This window comes from Sciurus carolinensis, chromosome 3 (genome assembly GCF_902686445.1).
Source record: "Sciurus carolinensis chromosome 3, mSciCar1.2, whole genome shotgun sequence".
Classification (NCBI taxonomy): domain Eukaryota; kingdom Metazoa; phylum Chordata; class Mammalia; order Rodentia; family Sciuridae; genus Sciurus; species Sciurus carolinensis.
In genome coordinates this window covers 45,097,112-45,111,472 of record NC_062215.1, presented here as the reverse complement: position 1 = coordinate 45,111,472, position 14,361 = coordinate 45,097,112, and the positions used below count along the sequence as shown (strand labels likewise).

The following is a 14,361-nucleotide window of genomic DNA, read 5'->3' as shown; positions in this document are numbered from 1 at the left end:
AAAATATAAAGGTGAAATTACTCTAATGACCATATTGTTAGATCATCATACTTTCTTACCAAGGACCCATTTCTTACCAAGGACCAATCAGACAAAGGCAAAGAGGTGGAACCCTGCAAAGCTAGTTCAGGGATGAAGAAGATAGATTCATCACAGCAGAAATGTTACTATTCAGAGAGGGAAACAAAACTGAGAAGTTAGATGGGAGCCAGCAATGGAAGGCCTTGGTGACTTTCTTCTATAGGAATTAGAGTGTCAAGGAACAGTTCTTGCCTGAAGGAATAAATTGGTGAAAATGTATATTATACAGTGGAACTTGGGGAAGGGAAATGGTCTGGGAATTTCACATGAACCAACTAGAAAGAAGAACTGAACATTGATTAAAGGTGTCTAGGAGACAATGACTGCACCCCAAGTCACAGTGACGTGAGAACACTGGTACCATCTTTAGAAAGGGGTAGACAACAGGGTACAGCAGGTTGAGAAGGGTATGAGGATCCAGGAAGAGGATAAAGGGAGTTTGAGTTTAGATCCGTGTATACTGTATGCCTGTGTGGAAATATGATACTGAAACTCATCAAAATGTATGATTAATACATGTTAAACATTAAAAAATAGTTGTTGAGACACTTAAGGCTGTAGAACTCATGCTTAATAAGATATCTGGGTTGGAGAAAGAGATTGGGAAGAGCCTCAAGAGCATAATAACTGAAATCTTAAAGGCAGAGATCTTATGGTAATGAGTCCAGAAAGTAAAAATCAGAGAACTCAGAACTAAATCAAGATTGGAAGAGAGACTGTGGGAGAAATCAGCAGAGTAGTTCAAATACAACTATCAGCTTCTGGGTGGCAATTTGGTGATGTATAAAGGCTTTCTTCCAAATGCATATTCTTTTGACACCTCAGTTACATTTCGTGAAATTAATCTAAGGATGTAATAGAAGTATGTACAGTTATACAGTTATCAATAGTAATAATTTTACACACTGCAGTGTAACTAAAATTGAAAAAGAGTGGCATAATTAAACAACCTAACTACTCTAAGAGAGGATCAACTTTTTAAAAAATAATAGCACCTTTATATTTTAGAATGCTGTAACTATTAAAAATCATATCTTCAAATAATATCTAATGATAAAAATTATTCCAATATAACTTTACATGAATAAAGCACTATTGAAATTCATAAACACAGCATGATTCTAATCTTTAAGACATGTCAGTGTGTCACTGTGTGAGTTGGGTGGTATGTCTAAGCATGTTTAATAAAATGACTGAAACACTCCAAAATTGATGTCAATTTCTGTTCAGTGGAGCTGCAAGCAATGTTTATCTTCCTTTACTATTTCCTATATTTTCAAATTCCTAGTTAACATGTATTGCTTTTAAAATCATGAAAAATGTATCTTATTTAAGTGCTATAGACATCTGATATGCTCTTATAAGTGACTTTATGTAACACCATTTTATTTCTACATTAGAAACACAAGTTAATTACTAAGTTTCTCATTATTGAACCATTTATTAAAGCATTTCCCCCATATTTACCGTCAGCAGTTGTTTCTCAACTTCATCATGAACTAGATCAATTCCCATTCTCTTCTCTCGATGAAAGAGACATTCTCGGGCAACCTACAGATCAACAAATAATAGAATATGTCAATACAAACTTGACCATAGACTGTGTCTATCAGTTCTAAAAAAATGTTTAAAAAGTATGTCAATAGGCACTCTCATTTTGTGGTACTCTACTATGAAAAAGACTGTGACAACTAAATAAATCTTTGTGCGAATTAAAAGATAAAGAATTAGCTCTTCAAAGTGCCTGAAAAAATTCCCAATTTGGAAAGTTGACAAAATTAAGCAGATAGTATCTATTTGATCTCCACAAATTAGCATCTGAGAAAGTTACTTGACATTAGATTGTTCAAGAAAAATAGTTCTATAACATGAAACATAGACTTAAAGATATTATTTCCAAATATTTTCTAAGAAGAAGAGTAAGGGAGAAATGAGTGATTATTTTTCAAGATATAAAATATATGTGTAGCCAAAAATCCAAGTATTGCTTTTTTTAAAGTGTTATTTATTACTTCCTAATTATAAAAGTAATATGCTTTTATTAAGGAGAAAAATGTAGAAAATACAACTTGACCGTATTTCTGTTATTGTTGTGTTTGTTTTATTTTTTCAAAATGGAAGCCATTATGTCCTTACAATTATATATAATGCTTTATACAATTGACGTTACATAGTAGATCCCTGTCACAAAGTATGCTGAGACAGAGTATGTTAATGACTACCATGGAAAAACAACTTAGATTGCTAACAATAAATAATGTATGAAACAACATTATATGGCTGTTAAAACGCTTTGTTGAAAACCTGTTTTATGACACGAGTCTACTGTATAATGTTAAATTTTTAAAAGCATAAAATATAAAAGTATGTAAGCCAGATATAATATTATTGAAAAATTTCCTTGCATGTATCTCTAATCTAATTATTTAATGTAATTTATACTTAGTAGAAGGAGAATTAATGGGCCAGGGAGAACCTGTGATTATTTTAGGATATATTCCTAAATTGTTTTCCAGGAAATTTCTACCAACACTTGGTCTCACCAATAATACATAAAGTGCCCATTTTCTGCTCCTTTGCCAATCATAGATGTTATAAGTTTATACTACCACAAATTTGATAGTACAAATGGTCACCTCATTGATTTAATTAATGTTGTCTATTAAATTTAGCATTTTTTCTTATATAACTGATCATCTATTTTTTTGAGATTTATATGTTTAGGCAACTAACTCTAATTTTAATAAGAACCTTCTGATCCTGTTTTGAGAGTGTTCTAGCACACAAGAACATTCAGACAAAAATTGCAGATAAAAAATTCAAATCAGAATAATTTCACTGAAAGTCATCACTAAAAAGGATACTAAGAAACTGAATCTCATCTGGAAATTAAGTAAGAGGACAACCAACTATCATTTTAAGGATCTTTTCAATCCATGAAGGCAGAGTGGGGGCTGTACTATAAACAATAATCCTCAGAACGAATTGGGAAGAATAAGAGGCCTTCTAACTCTGAACAATTCAGGATGAATTAATTTTTATAAAAAAACATTCATATACTACCAACCTTCCTCAGAATTCTGGGAGTTTTTGTTTTTGTGTGCTTGTGGTTAATGGGGAGGGGTTGTGACAGGAAGTGACAGTGTGACAGTGTGTAAGATGCTCAACAAACTCATTAAACAACTAGACTTTACAGCTCCTTGGCTCTCCAAACTCTTCTACCTACAGATACCATGGTGAAGACCTACTGCAAATGTTTATCACACAGGAAATAACTCATGCAAACATGAAGATGAATGTTGTTAGCTATGCTCATCAAAACATATAACTTCTAAAATAATTTCTATGATTTGATATTTTCAAATATGGAATGTCCCCTTTCAATGGTGGAGGGCAGCATGGGGTTGGAGAGCCTATCATGTAGTACTAGGGTTAGATGTGGTTTGAGTTCACTCAAAAGCCAGTAACTGACTGGACACTGTTTTTATTATCATGGCAATGGGCTAACCTCAGTCCCATGTATCTATTTTAAAAAGCTCATTCTATTTTGTAAGGTGGTCTCATTTGATAATTTGTGCCCTGAAACAGAATCATAACATATACAGGAGGCAGTTCATGACACAAACTAAGAGAATAAAATTCTTTTCCTTAAATATTTTTAATCTTAATCGAGGAACAGTAGTGATCAAGAAGGCTTTTTAAGAGTTAAGAAGACACTATTTTTACCTCAAGCATTGTGTATTCTAATGGTGTCTCAATTCGTCTTATCTGCTTTCTTAAATTAGTTGCAGAATGTGTTCAAATGGTTTTACCATTACTGAAACCAGTTACAGATTCATTGGTTGTGTCTACAGGTGAAATGAAGCACATTCTGATATAAAATAACCTCAGAAATTCAACCAGTGGGCTATAACAAGCAAAATGCAGTACCTTTTATCATAAACTCTTATAGTTACCTGAAGAGGGGCTTCAGTCTCCACCAAAGCCCTCTCCAATCTTTTCTTAACATCAGTAAGTGCGTTTGTCTCTCCAATCATTTCATCCAACTCATGAGTGATTTCAGATTTCCAAAATCCTATATCATTGACACGTTCTCCCAAATTTTGGGTTGACTCTGCCTGGGTTTTTCTTGTTTGTTGATACTTGTCTTGAATAAGGCGAGATGTATCTACTCTGAATCTCTCAGAATTATGCCGGGAAGTATTAGACTCTTGGAAGTTGGTTAAATTGGACCTGTACCAATCATCAGCAGTATATCTTGTAAAGAGAGTGGTTCTGTTGGAAACAAAGGGAAGCATGGCGCTCTCGGACAGCCTCTGAGCTCTGGTGCTGTATGGGGCCAAGGTCGGAAAGTCGGAGGCCACTTTGTAGTATGTGCTGGGTCTCCAAGGAAGGCTCAAGCTGTGGGTCAAATTGAGATGGGGAAAGCGGTTCCTATAGCTTGATGCCAAAGTACTAATGGCTGGTAGAAAGCTGGTTGGTGTTGGTGGAGGATGGGCGTAAGTTGCTGTTAAAGTAGAACCTAAAGGTTCCATGGTGCCCAAACACGATCTGTAAATCTGTCCTGTTTAAACACAAAGTAAAAATAGAAAGTCATATTAATGAATCTCATGAAACATACCAAAAAATGGCAAAATCTTCGTATCAGTTACAATGCTCCCTAACTCATTAGATATTTTTCTAATTTGTTACCCATGCTTCCAAGTGATAATCAAAAAAATTGTTTTCTTCTCTGAGTAAGGTCTCATTTTTTGAAAATTTGCCATATGAATTTTTAATTTTTTTTTTAAATTAAGAGAGTGGTATTGTCTCACTTTAACAAATTAAAATCAAGAACCTAAATTATGCAGTCTAACAGATGGGGTTTGAAATCTTGGCCCTGCTATTTACTAGTTATGTGACACAAGGCAAATTACTTAATCTCTCTGTGTCTCAGTTGCCTCATCTATAATTAATTGTTATTACTATTCCCTAATAAAAACATACACACATACTATTAGGGAATAATACTAGTACTTTATTCTTTAGATCATTATAAGCAGTATTAGCAGCAAGGGATTTTTGACAGCATCATCCTCCCATGTCATACTAAATAAACATACAATCTGGGTAAAAATTGTGTGATTGGTGTGCAAGCACATTTCAGGGAAAGTACTAGGTCTTTTTTCCTGGCAACTTGCCATCTCTAAGTACCTCTGATATAAAAATTTTTGAGCAGTCACAGGGTTACAAGGACTAAGAAAATGCTATGTATTTGAAATGGCATATAGTAAGTCCTCAATAAACATTAGCTTCTTAAATTAGTAATGCAAACGTGTATGTAAAGTAAAAGGTAAATATCCTTTCTCCCTCAAAAGTGAACTCCATAGTAGAAGCCACTGTGAACAGCTCATAAGTAGTTGTATTTTTCCAGATCTTTCCCATTCATGTACTGACTGACTTATGGTATTTATATACTATAGACATCTATCTGTATACAATTTATACAATTGTACAGAGTTATTTAATATAAAACTTGAATTATCTTAATCTTCATTCCTATCATTCTCAAACATGTGTTTTTTTAAGCTTAAGTTTAAGAGGTTCATATTTTGTACATCTCCCATATTAGAAGACATAGATCCACTTCATCCTTTTTATCAGGAACTTTTAATCAAGGATGCCAGAGACAATGATAAACTTTTCAGTATCCAAATACCATTTTGTTTGGGGATTCGTGTCTATGGACCTGTTTACTGAAAAAGAGAAAGAAAATCAGATCCATTTCTATGCACTACTCAGGAGGAAAAAAACGGAAAAATCCTTAAATGATTAGTTAAATAGCTATGTCTTGAAGCCTTTGGTGCCCAATCCACAATATAATCTATTTGTAGGTCTATCCAAGTTAAAATCCATTCAGACCACATAAAGAATTAACTGTCCATGACTGTGCTGGTTATACGCATGACCCTAGCTCTCTTACTTTTTCCTGCATCCTTCCCTTCTATAGCCCCCAAATACCTTCTACTTGGCAAGCTTAGAAAATGGTGATAAAAAGGAAGCCTTAGTAACCATTTGTAGTTCTTCACTTCAGCTTGAAACTTAAAGGCTGAGTTTTGAAAAAGGAAATTCAAAGTAACTTGAGGCTGTAGGGTCCCAAAGGTTGCCTTAGTTCTCACCCTTTCTCCATGTCATAATCTAGTTTTCTTCCAGCAAGAAGTTTCAATGGGAATAGAGCACTCCTACTTCACTTTTGATAATTCTTAACAATAGTGGATCCAATAACCAATGGCTCACTTGGTATTTTGACCATGGAATTCCCAGTGTAGAATACCATTTGAGTTTTTCTAATAAAGGCTATGTTGGCATCTTGAGATATCTCAACCCAGGACTGTCAAATATTGAACATGAGTCATCTCTTCCCTAATTCATAAACCAAGGGAGACATATGGACTATGAAAAATCAAGATAGTGCATATTAGCACTTAGAGATTTTTTTTAAATTAGGGATGGGTTTTCACTTAGAATCTGGAATGTGAAGCATAAAACTCAAGTTATTTAGAACTCACAAGGTAGAGTTGCTCATATATGACAGTAAGAATCACATGAAGAGAAAATATTTCACAGCCACATCTGGAGTGTAAACTCCAGCCAACCATCTTTTGAAGACATTCAGAAAGACTTAATAAAAGACATTGCATGGTGATGTCCCATCAAGGTATTTTGCTTTCCTGTATTTTTGTTGTTGTTGTTATTGGTCAAGAAAACTGAAGTTGTAATGGGCCTAAAAAACATTTAAACACTTAAATTCCTACCTCCAACCATGATAGGTGAATAAAATCCAGACTAGACTATTACTCTGAAAAACCTACACCAGATATATGAAACTGCTCTTGTATTTTGGTCAACAAGTAGTGCAGGACTCTGACCCCTGAGAGAAAAGAAACAAATAAGATAATTTTCTAATTATAATGGCATTGTACATGGAGGCAATTTCCACACCATTGTGGGAAAAACAATTTTAAAAAATGAGCCTAGCAGCCTTTGTGAGCCAAGAAAGAAATCAGAATTTGGGGAGGCTGAGGCAGTTAGACATTGTGAAATAGGATTCTGGAATAAAGTGAGTTCAACAGACAAAGAGCTCCAGAAATCTATATAGGGATCCATGTAAGTCTTCACTAAGAAAGTCTTCACATACATCATGGGACCTTCCATAAATGTTGGCAAAGAGAGATGGCAGAGCTATTAGTTGAGTGATTTCTAGAGCTCACTGAAGATGGAGACACATTTTGAACTCAGACTAATCAAATGTGAAAATTAATGGTGATTACTTGGAGCATTGTATGGAAACCTTAGAGAGGCATACATCAGAGCAAAGTCAGAACTTTTCCTGGAGGGAAAGTACCACAGACTCACTGTAGGGAAAAAAAAAAAAAAAAAAAAAAGTCTTAAAACAGACCTCAAAGATAGGAAGCTGATCCACAAGTAACTTAAATGCCAGACAAGTTAAATCAAGATACTCAACTATGTAATAGCATAATGTCCAGCATACAATCAAAAACTATCAGACAAACCAAGAGGTAGGAAAATGTGATCCATTTTTAGGAAAAATAAGTCAATGGAAGCCTAGAAATGGGAGAGGTGGTACGATTAGAAAGTATATATAAGTATTTAGTACAAGTACATAATTAAGAGAGACATGGAAGATTTTTAAAAGAACCAAACGGAGCCCCCTATGTGGTAGCACATGCCTGCAATCCCAGCAACTATGGAGCCTGAGGCAGAAGGATCACAGGTTCTAGGCCAGCCTAGGCAACTTAGTGAGAACTTGCCTCAAAATAAAACATAAAACGGGCCAGGGATGCAGCTCAGTAATAAAGCACCTCTGGTTCTACCCTCAGTACTGCAACACCAACAAAAGAACCAAATGGAACTTTAGAGATAAAGCATATAATATGTACTTACATAATATATACTTGCACAATTTCACTAGATGTGATTAATAACAGATTAGGCATTAGATAAATAAAGATTAGTGAGCTCAATTCTAACCAAAGTGAAGCACAGAGGTGTTTTTCTTAATGGAAAAAACAAGTGAAAAATCACCTCAGTAGCTTACAGTACAGGAGTAAGTGGTTTAAGGTCATCTCTTTGGAGCGTCATTAGGAGAGACGAGAGGACAAAAATATGTAAAGACACATGATTATTTTCCAAATATGATGAAATCATAATCTCCACAAACTCCATGAGAATAAACACACATACCTGCACACACCCCATGACCACAATTTCCATCCCAGGGCTCATCAAAATCAAATTGCTAAAAGCTAGTGATAAAGAGAGGAGTTCAAAATCAGAGGGAAAAGACAGATTAAGTAGAAAGCAACAAAGATCAGAATTACTTCAGAATTATTATCAGAAACTATGCAAGTCAGAAGATAATTAAACAAGATCTTTATTGTATTGCTTAATTATTCTTTTCCCCTTCCTTCCTTCCTTTCTTCCTTCTTTCCTTTCTTTCTTCTTTTCTTTCTTTATTCCTCTGCTAGGAATCAAAGTGTAAAACTAGATTTCTATATCTACTGAAAATATCCTTGAAAAAGTAAGATGAAATAAAATTTTTGAAACAAAAACCAAAATAATTCATCAGCAGCAGACCTGTAATAAAAGAATTGTTAAAGGAAATTCTTCAGGCAAAAGGAAATTATACCAGATGGAAACTTGGAACCATACAAAGAAATGAAGAATGTCAGAAATGGTAAGCATGTGTGCCAATGCTAAAAAGAAAACTTTTCTGACTTTCAAATTTCTTTTCAAATTTCCTTTGAAATTTACTTAAAATAAAAATAACAAAAATTTCTTTTGGCATTTATAAAATAGAAGTAATTATATGATAATGAGTATAAATGATTGAGGGCTTAGCTGGAAATATAATAAGGGTCTTATAACTGAATGGAATGTTATTTAAATATATCCTGTGATAGTTAAAAATGCAAGTTGCAAACTTTAGTAGTTTTCTCAAAAATGTAATCTAAGTTCCCATGCACAGTCTAAGACCTTTTCAGGAGTAAAAAAGTTAAAATTATTTTCAAATACTTGGATGCTATTCACCTTACGTTTTTTTTCTTTTTGCCCTGTTATCTCATAAATTTATAGTGCTTTCCAGAGATGTAATCACATGTGATATCAGCAGAATGAATGAAAAATATAAGTAAATTCAGCTACTGAAGTAGAAATTAAAGAACTTTACCAAAAATGTAAAACAATACCATATTTCCCAGTAATTTTCATTGTAGAAATTCATGTTTAATAAAAATGTAATTTGTTAGTATATACTATTATGATTTTTTAAATAAATTCATATTTTAGTTTCTAAATTTTAATTTTATATATATACATATATAAATGTACACATATATGTATACATATTTCTACATACACGAAAGTTCTTTGAGATCCTCAATATTATGTAAAGGGGTCCGGACCCAGATACCAAAAGTGTTTTTGAATTGCTGACCTGGAGTGAATACTAAGAAAAAAAAACTTCTAACTAATAAGTCAAGGCTGAAGAAAAAAATAGAAGACAAAAAAGACACGTAATTAATTCAAAAGAAAAAAGGACAAAAACAAGACAAAGCAAAAACAAATAGCAAAATTATAGATATTAAATCCAACTATATTGATAATTACATTTACAATAAATGATCTAAGCAATCCAATTTAAAAATCATAGATTTTTAGAGTAGTTTTTAAATAACAACATTAAGCTATATACTATCTAGAAAACTCCCGTTTTAAATATACAACACAGATAAGTTAAAAATGAAAGTGCAGAAAATATATACTGTGTAAACATTAACCAAAAGAACACTAAAGTGGCTACTAAATAGACTTCAGAACAAGAACTATTATCAGAGATAAAGATAGAAATAAGGATAAAGGGATCAAGTAGACACACAATTTTAAATGTCTATATAATCATTAACATAAATATGTAACACAAAGACTGACAGAACTAAAATGAGAAATAGACAAATCCACAATTGTAGTTGGATATTTCATCATTCTTCTCTCAGTAATTCATAGAAAAAGTAAACAGAAAATTGGTTAATACATAGACTATTTGAATTCCATTACAACTATCTGGACCTAATTTACATCTTAGAACACCTACCCCAAAAAGCAGACTGGATACTATTCCCAACTGCACAGAAAACATTAACCAACGTAGACTATATTATGACCCATAAAACAAGTCTCAAATAATCATAAAATATTGAAATCACACAAAGTACATATGTTCTCTGAACATATCAGAATTAAATTAGAAATAAATATTAGATTCAAAGCTGAAGAAAATTAACACAGTTCTAAATAACTCATAAATCAGTGAAGAAATCATACAGGAAATTAGAAAATGGCATTCACTGAATAAGAACAGTATATCAAAATTTGTGAAATGTGTCTAAATAGTGATTGGAAGGATGGTTATATTTTATCTGCTTCTATTAGAAAATAAGGAGGAGGCAAAAATCAATGACCTGTGCTTTAATCTAGAAAAATGGCAAAACAAACCCAAAGTAGAAGGAAAACATAGTAAAGAGAAAAATCAATGAAACAGAAAATGGGGAAGTAGGGGAAAAATTAATGAAACCCTATCAGTAAAACTGGTAAACCTCTCGCTAGACTTATTAACATAAGAGAGAGGACAAATTACTAATATCAGGAGCAAAAGAGAAAATATTACTACACACCTAGAAAATGTTAGAAAGTTTATAAAGAAATATTACTGACAACTTTATGCCAAGAAATTTGACAACAATTATAGATAAAATTGTTAAAAGATATAATGAAAATGAAAGAAGAGATAGATAGCCCTGTAGTAATTAAAGAAACAGGATCTATTAAGTCTTCCCTCAAATAAGACTTCAGACCTAGATATATTCACTGGCAGATTCTACCAAACTTTTAAGGAAGAAATAGTTCCTCAGCTTTTAAAAGCATATGGCTTAATTTGCTGATCTGTGTCCTTTACAATGTTTACCTTCTCTAATTTTTAGTTCAGTCATTTCCAAAGGGGGCATGTGCAGCACATACTAAGATTTATTAACTAATGCTATAAATATCTCACATTTGCAAGGAAATTGAACAAAGTTCTTAGGAAAAAATGAGTGAAAATAGCTATGGAAAAGTTCATCCCCTTGATCATGCAATTGCTTTATATTATAGTTTTAATTATAACCAAATAGCATTTTAAGAAATTGAGACATGTGCTATCCAATCAAACATAGTGTTTGGCTATGTTCATTTAATGTGTGGTCAATAGGTATTTACATACTGAAAAGAGTTATAATAGTCTTCTATAAATGTTGACATGCTAAATATGGAACCAATCACAGACGTTTTAAATACTGGGAAGTTTCATTGACAATACAAAATCTGGCCTCAAATAAAATGACATGTTTTATTAGCACATTCAAGTCAGACTTTAAGATCATAAATATTTTAAAGTATAAACATCTATACATCAATTCTGCAGAAGACACAAGTTTAAAAAGTTTACTGGAATTGCCCATTCCTAGCCTAAGACCTGGGGCAAGCAAGCATAGACTTCAAAGGACTCTCATATTCCACTCCCTGGTTCCTTTAGTTCTATTCACTTACTCAAACCAGAGAAGGAATAAAACATCACCACATATACGTTATAACAGAATCAGAAGAAATGATACCAGATTTCAATGTTTGACATGTTTCTTTAGGCATAGGTTGAATAATGAAGGAAAAGCCAAAAGATCTCTCTTCCCCCAAAATGGAAAGAAATTCTATTTACTGATGTTGTATAACGTACTACACACTGGACAGCCATATGCAGTATCTAGAAAACTTGAAGGGGACATTCCCTATGACTCAGCTCTTCAATTCTTTGATGTACACTTAGAAAAACTCAAATATGTACAAAATCAGAATGTACAAAAACATTTCTCTAATAATTTTTAAAGGGAGCAAACTAAAAGTCCATGAACAGGAGAATACATACATAACTTTTGGTAAATTTGTGTAAGAATTAGCACATGTCAGTTAAAGTGAATCACCTAGAGAATGTACAGCATAATACTATTACATAAACTTTAAAAAAACACTATATATTGGTCTTTGGATAATAAGTAGTAAAAGTACAAAATACATGGTAAACATTAAATTCTGGTAGGTGAGTACAGTAAGGAAGGAGAGAGGGGAATGAACTAGAGGCCTCAACTGTACCTGCAACCATTTGTTTAGGGGGGAAAACTATGTTAGGGTTAGGTACATCGATAATTGCTTACTGTGCTTATTGTGTGAAGTATTCCACTTTAAAAAAAAAAGACTAGAATATTTTATGAAACTCCTCAAAACACTTTGCCTATTAATAAAACTATTTGCTTGCTTTTTTTACAATGACCAAGCAAATAATTTTATCCAGTTCCAAAATATTTATTACAACACCATAATCCACCAGAAGAAAACAATAAGGTACTTGGTTTAACTGCCAAAACTCAAGTGAGAGCTTCACAAACAGAGATGAACAGAAAAGGCCTTAGACAGAAAGAAAACACCTAACTACTCTGAACTTAAAGAATTCTCTCTTTGAACCGCCAGGTGATTGTAAGACTCCCCAGTGGCTGCAAAGCCCTGCCCAGTGAAGCAGAAGGAATAGGGACATGTTTGGGGTGGCCAGCACCACAGTGGAAAAAAATGTTAGGATTAGGTACATGGATGCTTGTATATTATGCTTATTGTGTGAAGTATTTCATTTTTTTAAAAAAGGAAAAGAATATTTTATCGACTTTCTGACATTGCTAACAGCTGTTGGAAATTGTATGACTCTGGGGCTCGGATGCCCCGTTTCTGGTTCCTCATTTACTAATAACTTCTCAACCCCTGAAAAGCATCATAAAGATAAATCATGCGAGCATATGAGACTAGGTAGGAGGTGTCTTGGGTTTATACGGTTTTATTTGCGGAGAAAGTTGAGACAGAGAAGTGAAGATGAAGGGGAGGAATGCAGGGTTTCCGCGACCTTCCCGCGATGCTGAGGCCAGACGTTGGAGCCCTGACAGGTCAAGAGGGACCCTGCCCTGCCGGGGGTCACCCTAGCGGCAGGCAGGGGTCGAGGAGACCACTCACCTGTCATTGTATGCCGGCGAGGGGCGGGGAAGGGGGCGGTGAAAGCAAAGGTCTAAGACCCACTATACCATCGCCCACTGAGGCTCAGACCCCGACCGGTCCGGCCTCTGGCCCCGCCTTTCCCATCTGTGACATCATCTCCCGCGGGCCACTCAACGGCCGCCCCGGTTGACTCGCCGGGAGCTGATTGGTCGGTCAGGGGAGAGGCGGGAGGCAGGAGCTGCAAGACCAGGAAGGAAACCCCGCGGAAGGCAGTTGCCAGGGACGCTCTCGCGCTTAGTAACTGCGGTCCCGATAAAGGACTGCTGGGTCCCAGAGGTGAAAGGGGTGAGGGCAACTTAATTGACAGGACAGGGCCACTCCCCCGTCTTTCTGGAAGCATTTCATTATGAACTCATCCAGAGGCATCGAACTTGGTGGCCCATTCTAAAGCCCAACAGGGCTGCCTGGGGAGTTAAACAACTGTCCTGGAATGTTGACAAGCCCCCACTTTAATGCTTGTCTTCTCTCCAGCAGAACGTCTCCTAGACGGGATTATCTAATCATCTTCCCCTCCTTCCTCACTTTAAGGAAAAAATTGGGGACTTTCCCTCTCTAGAGAAATTTTCTGTAAACAGTAACAAAGTTTCATCCAGTCCCTAAGCCACATGTTTTACACACATCATTGTTCATCCATGTAAATTCCTTCCAACCCTGTAATAGAAGTCTATATTTTACAGATGTGGAAGCTAAACTAGGAGATTTTAACGGACTTAAAAATAGTCACCCCCCAGAACTAACACTAAAGCTCAGCTCTGTCAAGGTTCAAGATGCTTTCTATGAAGCAGCAAGTCTACCTTATGAACAACGGGAGAATTCGTTGTTACTTGGGTAACTATTAACACTGGAGAAAATAAAGTCCCCAGTTAGTCATTATTGGTATTGCTTGGAAGACTTTTCATGATAAAGCAACACCTAAGGGACCTTACTGAAGAGACTACAAGTTGGTAGCCCTCAGCTTCAGTCATTCAGAAACTTGGTGCTGTGGATATCTCTGATTTATCAGAGGCTAAGGTCAACCAAACTCACTGGAATTTAAAATAGAAAAGTGAGAATGCTGCCACCAAAGTTTACTTACACAGCATGGCCCTCTAACAA

At 34.7% G+C, this 14,361-nt stretch overlaps 1 protein-coding gene across 1 annotated transcript in view; it reads right to left on the bottom strand.

The window, feature by feature from the left end:
• The window catches only part of Tekt3 (tektin 3), a 44,072-nt gene extending 30,730 nt beyond the window's left edge, over positions 1 to 13,342 (bottom strand). Inside the window, exons 1-3 of the mRNA XM_047545532.1 lie at positions 13,225 to 13,342; positions 4,038 to 4,645; positions 1,549 to 1,632 (exon numbers count right to left, since the gene is read on the bottom strand). Of these exons, the coding sequence (XP_047401488.1) occupies positions 1,549 to 1,632; positions 4,038 to 4,645; positions 13,225 to 13,231 (699 nt within the window). The 5' untranslated portion in view covers positions 13,232 to 13,342. The remainder of the gene's footprint in view (positions 1 to 1,548; positions 1,633 to 4,037; positions 4,646 to 13,224) is intronic.
• Between the last annotated feature and the right edge of the window lie 1,019 nt (positions 13,343 to 14,361).